General features: G+C 40.2%; 1 protein-coding gene across 1 annotated transcript; it reads left to right on the top strand.

Moving 5' to 3' along the window:
• The first annotated feature begins 24 nt into the window (after positions 1–24).
• LOC137335807 (gamma-glutamylcyclotransferase-like) lies at positions 25–9,694 on the top strand. Its single transcript, XM_068001251.1, has 4 exons — positions 25–288; positions 2,658–2,800; positions 6,433–6,568; positions 9,231–9,694. The coding sequence occupies exons 1-4, from the start codon at positions 139–141 to the stop codon at positions 9,381–9,383; spliced, it is 582 nt and encodes a 193-aa protein (XP_067857352.1). The 5' UTR covers positions 25–138; the 3' UTR covers positions 9,384–9,694.
• The last annotated feature ends 292 nt before the right edge of the window (positions 9,695–9,986 follow it).

The raw sequence follows: 9,986 nt of genomic DNA, 5'->3' as shown, positions 1-9,986 counted from the left end.
CCTCGGCAGCCCCGCCCCCGCGTTGACGGTGAGTATAAACAGGCGCAGCCGCAGACACATTGCTTATGGTCTAACCGATTGGTTTCTTTTTATGCCGTGTATAGTCTTCGTGACCGCTGCGGAATCGCTTACGCCGCCATGATGGTCGCTGTTGACAGCACGGAGAAGAGCTGCCTCTCTGCTGATGGCGAAGACTTCTTCTACTTCGGCTACGGGAGTAACTTGCTGCGGGAGCGGTTGCAGATTATGAACCCTTCGGCTGTGCTGGTCTCTGTGGGCTGCTTGAAAGTGAGTCTGTGCGTGCAGTCAGCAGTCGCTGAAACTCATCATTGCCCATTGCCCCTGTGGCTAATGAAGCGTAGCTAGCCTTTGCTCTGGCTTCTAAGGGTTCAAGTCCCACTCCAGAGACTTGAGCACATAATTCAGGCTGACACTCCAGTGCTGTACTGTCGGAGATGCCGTCTTTCGGATGAGAAGTTAAACCAAGGCCCTGTATGCTCTCTCAAGTGGCCCTCAAAAATCCCATGGCACTCTTCAAAGAAGAGCGGGGGAGTTTTCCCAGTGTGGTAGCTCAGTGTTGTCCAATAGCAACTGCTAACTATCCGCAGGTGCGTCTACCATGACACTGTTTTAGCCACGTACTAATTTTGACAAACCTATTTGAGTTCTTTGAGGATGTAACTAGTAAAATAGATAAGGGGGAACCAGTGGATGTGGTGTATTTGGATTTTCAGAAGGCTTTTGATAAGGTCCCACACAGGAGGTTGGTGAACAAAGTTAGAGCATGTGGAATTGGGGGTAATTTACTGGTATGGATTGAGAATTGGTTAACAGACAGAAAACAGAGAAGGAATAAATGGGTCTTGTTCAGGTTGGCAGACTGTGACTAGTGGGGTACCCCAGGGATCAGTGCTTGGGCCCCAGCTATTCACAATCTATATATCAATGATTTAGATGAGGGGACCAAATGTAATATTTCCAAGTTTGCTGATGACACAAAACTAGGTGGGAATGTGAGTTGTGAGGAGGATGCAAAGAGGCTTCAAGGGGTATTGACAGGTGAAGAGAATGGGCAAGAACATGGCAGATGGAATATAATGTGGAAAAATGTGAAGTTATCCATTTTGATAGGAAAAACAGAAATGCAGTGTAGTTTTTAAATGGTAAGAGATTGGGAAATGTTGATGTTCAGAGACCTGGGTGTCCATGTACATGAGTCACTGAAAGCTAATTATGCAGGTGCAGGAAGCAATTGGGAAGGCAAATTGTATGTTGGCCTTTATTACAAGAGGATTTGAGTACAGGAGTAAAGATGTCTTAATGCAATTATATAGGGCCTTGGTGAGGCTGCACCTGGAGTATTGTGTACAGTTTTGGTCTCTACCTAAAGAGAGGATATACTTGCCATAGAGGGAGTGCAATGAAGGGTCACCAGGCTGATTCCTGGGATGGTGGAATTGTCGTAAGAGAGATTGGGTCGACTAGGCCTGTATTCTCTAGCGTTTAGAAGAATGAGAGGTGATCTCATTGAAATATACAAAATTCTTACTGGGCTTGACAGGGTAGATGCAGGGAAGATGTTTCCCCTGGCTGGGGAGTCTCGAACCAGGGTTTACTGTCTCAGAATAAGGGGTAGGCCATTTAGGACTGAGATGGAGAAATTTCTTCACTCAGGGTGGTGAATCTTTGGAATTCTCTACCCCAGAGGGCTGTGGAGGCTCAGTTATTGAGTACATTCAAAACAGATCAATAGATTTCTAGATATTAAAGGGATATGGGGATAGTGCAGGAAAATGGTGTTGAAGTAGAAGATCAGCCAGATATGTCACTTTGAAACTATCCCAGCCCCAAGGAGTATAGTTGTTAAGTAGTTAGCAGGTGCTGGTTTGAGCCCTCATTAGGATAGTCAATATTTAAAGAATAGCATTGGTTAATGTTTCAGACTGACGTGCTGTTATTGAGTGTCTGGGATAGGGAGTTTCCTTTTTTATTTTCTGGTTCTGTGAAGGGGTTCCCCACCTGAGGCTAACCTTCCTTCCCCACCCCCCACCAAAATGCTGATCGATCTGCTGTTCCAGTATTTTCTGTTGCCCCCCCCCCCCCCACTCCTCTCACCCTGTAGCTTCAATTTTTTTAAGCAAGTGTTCTATTTATGTTTATGAACTGTATTTGTACAATATTTATTTTCCTGTTTGTACGTATTTGTGGAATGATGCATGTCATGTGCCCTTTTTATTGTCCATTGCAATCTACAGCCTGAATGTATTCGTTCACAGAGCATATGCACTGTATTGTGTTTGTGTTGCTGATGCATTCCATATCATTGTGCTTGTGATGCAGTTGAGATCTGTCAGTTTTGACCCATTTGGAGGCACAAAGCATTATTGTGTGACTAGTGTATCACAAAGTTCCAGTGGGAGACATAAATCATTGAGTCTAAACAAACAACATAGGGGGCACGTGGGTTGTATAGATGTTTTGTTTCCCTGTTTTTAAAAAATTTTTGCTGCCGAGCTCCATGTAAATCCTACTTGATTCATGACCTGGTTTTCAGTGTATTTAGCTGCTGTACATTACAATCCTGACATTCAGGAATGGGATTCACAATGATTTCAGATGTTTTGGTGAAGCCTATAGTTGAAATCTTATTTTTTCAGGGTTATAAGCTTGCATTTGGCCTTTTTAAAGGGCAGGAGAACCATTGGGGAGGAGGTGTTGCCACAATTTTCCCAAGTCCTGAAGATGATGTATGGGGAATTATATGGCATTTGAAAGCTGCTGATCGTCAGTCTTTAGATGAGTAAGTATTTTGTGTACTTGTTTAATCTTTAAACAAATCCCCACTTTTTAAAATTTATTTTTATATAGACCTGGAGATTAAAATGGTGATGGCCAATCAGCTACCCTGTTTTTTTAAAATATTATTTTGGGTTCAGGATTCTCAAATCAGACATTTATACAAAAACATATGTATAAATCAATTTAATCTTTATTTAGGACAGGCTCCAAGTATTCCTGAAAAACAGCAACATTGACCATAGCAATATGAGTGTGTACTGCTATGGGCCAACCTTAACTTGCAGGATACAGTGGTCATCTCTAGCTAGCCAACATCTCTTTTTCTCTCTAGAGGATTCACTATAGCTCCCCACCTGGGTGAAGACCCTCTCCCTATATACCCGTTCGTATCACAACTACACAACAGCTTTGGCCGTAACACCCCTTTGTTTCCCAGACTGTACATGAGCTTTTATTACATTTGTCTGATCAGATAGCATCCTTTTGCTGAATTAATACTTGATGTCCTTGCAGTTGGCACCAGTAAATATCAACTACCTATCACCCAGCACAGTCTTTCCATTTCTGACTACTATTCTGCTGATAGCCAGGTCGACAGACCCCACCCCCCCCCCCCCCCCCCCACCCAGTCTTCCCAACCTCAGCACTTACCACAAGGGCATTTTTACATGACTCTGTCTGTCTGTTCCCACAGATTTCACTTCCTTGGCCATCTGCTCAAACATACAAAACAGTCCAGACATTGATTTAATTATTTCAAAATATTGTGGTTTAAAACTATAATGTTTCTCAGGAAAAGAAGTTAAAATAGCCATAATATGTAAAGTGGTACTAAATTATCAAAAATCCCTTATTAACCCTTTCTATTCTGGTCCACATTCACCCAAACTTATTATACATCACCAATGAACTGTTGCTAAACAGATATTTTGGTGTGTCCAATCATTTGGAGCAAACTTGCTCCATGGCAATTCTCTCTTGCGCTGCACTACTTCAACGCGTCTGCTCCACTGTTTACTTGATGAAATGGATCATATCGTGGGCTTAACAGAGCAACACTGCAAAATAATTTTTTTAATATAAAAAGTTAAGTATGAGTGGCCATTAGGAGGATGCCATTGTTGAGGGGCTAAAGATTGCAAAGCAGACAAGGAACAGGCAGATGAAAACACAAAGTGCCCGAGGATGGCCTCGGAGGGTGCAGAAAAGATTTTGGAATGGTTCCAGTTACATAGGTAGACTGGAGATGCTGGGGTTGTTCTCCTTAGAACAGAGAAGGTTAAGAGGAGATTGGATAGATGTGTTCAAAATCGTGAAGGGCTTAGATAAAGTAAGTAAAGCGAAACTGTTCCCATTGGCAGAAGGGTCGAGAACCAGAGGACACAGATTTAAGGTGATTGGCAAAAGAACCAAAGGCGACATGAGGAAACATATTTTTTCGCAGCGAGTAGTTATGACCAGGAATGTGCTACCTGAAAGGGTGGTGGAAGCAGATTCATTCATGGCTTTCAAAAAGGAATTGGATAAATACTTGATGGGTAAAAAAATTTGCAGGGCTATGGGAAAAGAGCAGGGGAATGCAGGAACAGAGAACTGGGGGCTTATGTACACAAATCTTTGAAGGTGGCAGGACAAGTTGACAAGGCTGTGTTTTTTATAAAGCCCAGGATCCCGTATTTTTTTAAGTAGAAGCATAGAGTACAACAGCAAGGAAGTTATGCTAAACCTTATAAATCACTGGTTAGACTTCAGCTGGAGTATTGTCCAATTCTGGGCACCACTCTTTAGGAAGGATCTCAAGGCCTTGGAGATGGTGCAGAGACGATTTACTAGAATGATATCGGGGATAAAGGATTTGTTTTTGAGGCGAGACTAGAGAAGCTGGGGTTGTTCTCCTTAGAGCAGAGAAGGTTAAGGGAAGATTTAATAGGTGTTCAAAACTGAGAGGTTTTGATAGAGTAAATAGTGAGAAACTTTCCACTGGCAGGAGGGTTGATAACCAGAGGATACAGATTTAAAGTAATTGGCAAAAAACCAAAGGGGAGATGGTGAATTTTTTTAACTGAGAGTTATGATCTGGAATACACTGCCTGAAAGGATGGTGGAAGCAGATCCAATGGTAAGTTTCAAAAAAGAATTGGATATATACTTGGGGGGGAAAAAAATTGCAAGGTTATGGGGAAACCGCAGGGTGGTGGAACTAATTGGAAAGCTCTTTCAAAGAGCTGGTATGGGCATGATGGGCCGAATGGCCTCCTTTTGTACTGAATAATTCTATATGGTTGAGAAGAACGTTCAACAATGCAATATTGTTTAGGATTAATTAGGTTGTTTAAGCGTGGTTTGTCGAGCTGGATGATGAATGCTCGGCCACTCCAGAAGGGGAAGATGGCTGACTTGGTTAAGTAGTTAGCCACGGAGCCACATTTTTCATGGAAAAAATACTATGGCTAGGGACCTGTACTCTGCATGATAAATTGGAACTCCCCACAGTTAGCGTAATAAATGGTGATTAGTTCTTTGAGCTACTGTTCCTCAACATATAAAATATGTAAACATCACACTATAATATTGTCATGTTAAAGAAAGTTATTTCTTCTATAAACTTGGTTTTATAGTTTGTAGGTTCCGAAATGTAATTTATCTGCCTTACAATAAATGTTAAGAGTAAATGTATTTTTTTTTTCATTTCAGTACTGAAGAAGTAACATGAAGGTTTGTGAGCTATGTCCTAAAAATGTCCCCAGTGTTTTATTTTTAAAAACTGCAACTTCAACCTGTCCTAAATACTGCACAGCCAGTCAGAAGTGCATTTTCCCAGGATCTAACAATTCCAGATCAGTTCCTAGGCCAGGTTGAAGCCACAGTGCCTAGTGCAATGAACAGAGCAGCTCAGAAGCAGGGTTCTTCCCTGTCAATGAAGAACACCCTGATTTAAAAAAAATAAAACCTAAACATTTTTTCACTACTTTCACAGAATAAGGGGATATAGAATAAGACCAATGTAGAGTCAAATCCTTAAGTATTTCTTCTACAAAAATAAACTTTTTTTGCTCTTAAAATTCAAGCTTTCTGCATTCAGTTTACAATGTACTTAAATCATTGTGTATGATTACAGTGCTGTTTGTGGTGTAATTCCTTTGATTGCACCATCATTAAGGCATGTGTTGATGATGTGATTCAGGAAATGGTAGTGAATGGAGTAAGTATGCTACTACTTTTGGTTACATTGCAGTTTTTGTTTTCTTTTAACATTGCACTGTAATGCTCCTTGAAAGTAACCATCATTGATCTATATGGCAATAATGTTGGGCGTATTTGGGAAGCTTCAAAGGAAGGGGGGACCTTTTCATTTCGGCTTATTTATGATTAGCTATTATGTATATGACACAGAAGAAGTGCTGTTGTAAGACAAGACAGACCAAAATCTCATCTTTTATCCTAATTTCTTTTAGATGGAATTCAAATCTGTGACCATGTAGATGTCAAATCTTTTTAAATTGTTTTTTTATAAATCTAAATCTAATCCTGTCAGCTGTTTTTAAATGTCAAACATTTTCTAAAGTTAGTATTTGCAGATCTGCTTTGTTCTTTCTGAACCTTGGTGGCTACATGTTTTTCCCTCCCCAACAGGCAAGAAAGTGTGAAGCATGGGATATACAGTCCAATTGAGGTTAAAGTTGAACAGGAAGATGCAGGAGAAGTGATGTGTCTGACATATCAGATGAATTGTTTTAATTATTCCCTTACATCCCCACTTTACAAAGAGGTATGTTTTTTTTAAAAGGTCTTATTCTACTGTAACAGACATTAAATGAGAATTAAGCCAGAAAAAATCCTCCAGGATGTAGACCATAATTCCCCACATGTCTTTAGCCTTGAGCAATCCGATTCATATTCTTGTGTAGAATAAAAGCTAAAACCACTTGCGTAATAATGTTTGAAAGCAATTGATTGGACTGTTGGTAAATATAAACACTTAAAGTTGTACATCGGGTGCTTACAAGTCAACTTTGTGATTTAATGAATAGATACAATTAGTTGTTTTTAGAACTCTGGAGAGGTCCATTCTTCAGTGCTAAGACTGACATGGTATGTGGAGCATGTACAGTTCTTGTAGAAGAGGGCCTGAATTCCATCAGGGTGCAGGTGGTGGCTCTCTTTCTTTCCATTTTGTTTTTCAAGATGGATTGATTGATAACATTAAAGTCATAAAACATTTTCGAACAGTTTTATAACTCCACCTCAAAGCTGGCTGGAGCAAGTGGACTCCTTTTTTACCTTTGAACCCTTGGCTTTAAGTGATTGAAAGCACTTGATGTGGAGATCGACTGGACTGAATTATATTTTGGCTAGAAGACCCAGTGAATTGCACACCTTTGCACCATGATTGACTCCAAAATCCACATTATTGGAGATCGTTGGCCATAATTTTTCCTTCATCCCCTTGGTCAGAAACTGATCTTGGGCTGTGTTGCAGCAGAGTGCTGTACAGTGCTATTACTGAGTGTATTAAACTGGTGCAGAATACTCGATTCCTAAAATTTATTAGTATTTTTCAATCCAAACCTGATTTTTTTTTTTTATTAAGTGGGAAGGAAAAGCTAGAGAGGGAGTACTTCTTACTCCAATCATTTCATAGAAGAACATAATAATAGTCTGTGTAGATTTTTGTTTTGATGTTTTAGATTCTTGCTGACAAAGACTCTCCAGGTTAGAAACTTCTTTTAGTAAAAAATCATCTTTGTCTTTTTTTCTAGTTAGTAGGGGGGTACTTTGAACAAAAGTACTTTCCCCTAGACCTTCCTTCCCTTTTCGTGCTGGCATTATATTTTAAAGTTCTTCTATTGTGATTAAACTTTGGGTTACTTCTTCATTTATGATTGCTAAAGATTAATGGAGGGATTAGGAGATTTCATATAACTTTGTAGCTAGGGACTCTCCTTGTGAGTTGTGGCCTCTCAACCTTAGCTGTGGTGAGAAGTTTAAGGATATTAGTACGGCAATAATGTGGCTTCTCCTTCCCTTGTATGTTTGTAATGAATTATATTAAACTTATCTGCTATGAAAGATGTACCTTGAGGCAGCTCATTGCAAATGTTTCTACTTTGATAGAAGATAGACAATGAAACTGTAAATGATGAAGGTCCCCTCTGCATACTTCATCCTGGTCACCCTGTCGGGATATTTGAAGACCAGTGTTCTTTTCGAACAGAACAAAGGAAACTAAATGGAAATTGAAGTTTTATACCTTACTCTGACGTTTGCTTGCATGCAAAAATTTCTGATCTTTGATTTGCTGTTTGGAAGTGCTGTATGGAAGCCAGCACACTATTCTGCCATTGGAAGGTGTGTGCCACCAGAACAAAGAGTGGTAATGGCAAAGGCCTAGGGTATGTTGTCTGCCAGGGAATGATGAGTGACATGACTACAAAAAGGAGAGTGGGGGGGGGGGGAAAAGACAGTGTTACTATACCTTTTTAAGTGTAGTTTCAATCCTGTTGGACATCTTTCAGTTTTTAAAAAAAAAACACAGCTTTAGTATTGAATTTGAAGCTCATTATGACATATTAGTTTAACCTAACAGAGGCTAGTGCATTGAGGATTGATACTGCCTTTGCACAGTTTTTTTTATATAATGTACTTTTGAGGTCAAGTCATTTGGGAGTGACAAGCATTCCAGTCTAAATTTAATAATCATGCAACCTTGATGGTTGACTCATAGAAGAATTTGAGTTTTTTTATTTGTTCATGGGATGTGGGCGTCGCTGGCAAAGCCAGCATTTATTGCCCATCCCTAATTGCCCTTGAGGTGATGGTGGTGAGCTGCCGCCTTGAACCTTTCCAACCCGTGTGGTGAAGGTACTCCCACAGTGCTGTTAGGTAGGGAGTTCCAGGATTTTGACCCAGCAACAATGAAGGAACGGCAATATATTTCCAAGTCGGGATGGTGTGTGACTTGGAGGGGAACGTGTAGGTGGTGGTGTTCCCATGTGCCTGCTGCCCTTGTCCTTGATGGTAGAAGTCGCAGGTTTGGGAGGTGCTGTTGAAGAAGCCTTGGTGATTTGCTGCAGTGCATCCTATAGATGCAGCCTTGGTGCACCGGTGGTGAAGGGAGTGAATGTTTAGGGTGGTGGATGGGGTGCCAATCAAGCGGGCTGCTTTGTCCTGGATGGTGGCGAGCTTCTTGTGTGTTGTTGGAGCTGCACTCATCCAGGCAAGTGGAGAGTATTCCATTACACTCCTGACTTGTGCCTTGTAGATGGTGGGAAGGCTTTGGTGAATCACTCGCTGCAGAGTGTTATCTTTTGTAGCTTTTGGGTACTTTTTATAAAACCGATACATTTTGCAAATGAGGGTTTTCCATAATGTATAACTTCACCATATAGTAAACCGATGCTTTCACCTTATTTCTTGAATTTTTTTTGCAGGTAATGTGTACAGGTGCGAAACAAAATGGATTGCCTGCTGAATATATTAAGAAGTTGAATGCTATAAGGACTAATAATTACAATGAAATCACACCATTTACAATGCAAGTTAGAGATATTTTGCAGCATCTACAAATCAACACATCTGAGTAAAACACTGGCTTTTGAAAAGTTAAACGTCTAGAAGGCAGCCATTTTAAACAGACTGATCCCTCTTTGGGAGCGATGGCAAAACGATGATTATTTTATAAAAATTGTGACTGTTAAGAGGGTTATGTTGAATTGAGTTTGGAATCCAAAATTGTACAGATATTTAATGTTTTTGTGCTTCACATTTATTTTAAAATATGGATCTTGGACAAATTACGTCCTCATACAGTGATTCCTTAAGCTCTTAATTGTAAAGTACTTTTTACCATTGCCGTATGATCTGATAATAAAAGACTTGGCCTAATTTTTACTTCCATTGCGTCATATAGTGCTGGTCATGTTATTTGGGAAAATGTTGTTATCATTGATAGTCATTATGATCTCTGTTTAGGATTTAGGGACATATTTTAAGGATTGGGTTCCTTTTTGGTTAGATTCCTTCATAGTTGTGTTGTATTTCAATTTGAGTCTTTGGTGATCCTGTCATAAGACAAGCAAGCATCTGACTTGCACAGGGTTCCAGGAAGAGAGAAGAAGCACCTGGAATGTGAGCAAAATGCAATTTGGCTGCATGGAAAGTAATGAGAATGTATCTTGGGGGGGGGG

The sequence above is a fragment of the Heptranchias perlo genome, chromosome 2 (genome assembly GCF_035084215.1).
Source record: "Heptranchias perlo isolate sHepPer1 chromosome 2, sHepPer1.hap1, whole genome shotgun sequence".
Classification (NCBI taxonomy): domain Eukaryota; kingdom Metazoa; phylum Chordata; class Chondrichthyes; order Hexanchiformes; family Hexanchidae; genus Heptranchias; species Heptranchias perlo.
This window is presented reverse-complemented; position numbering and strand designations above follow the sequence as displayed.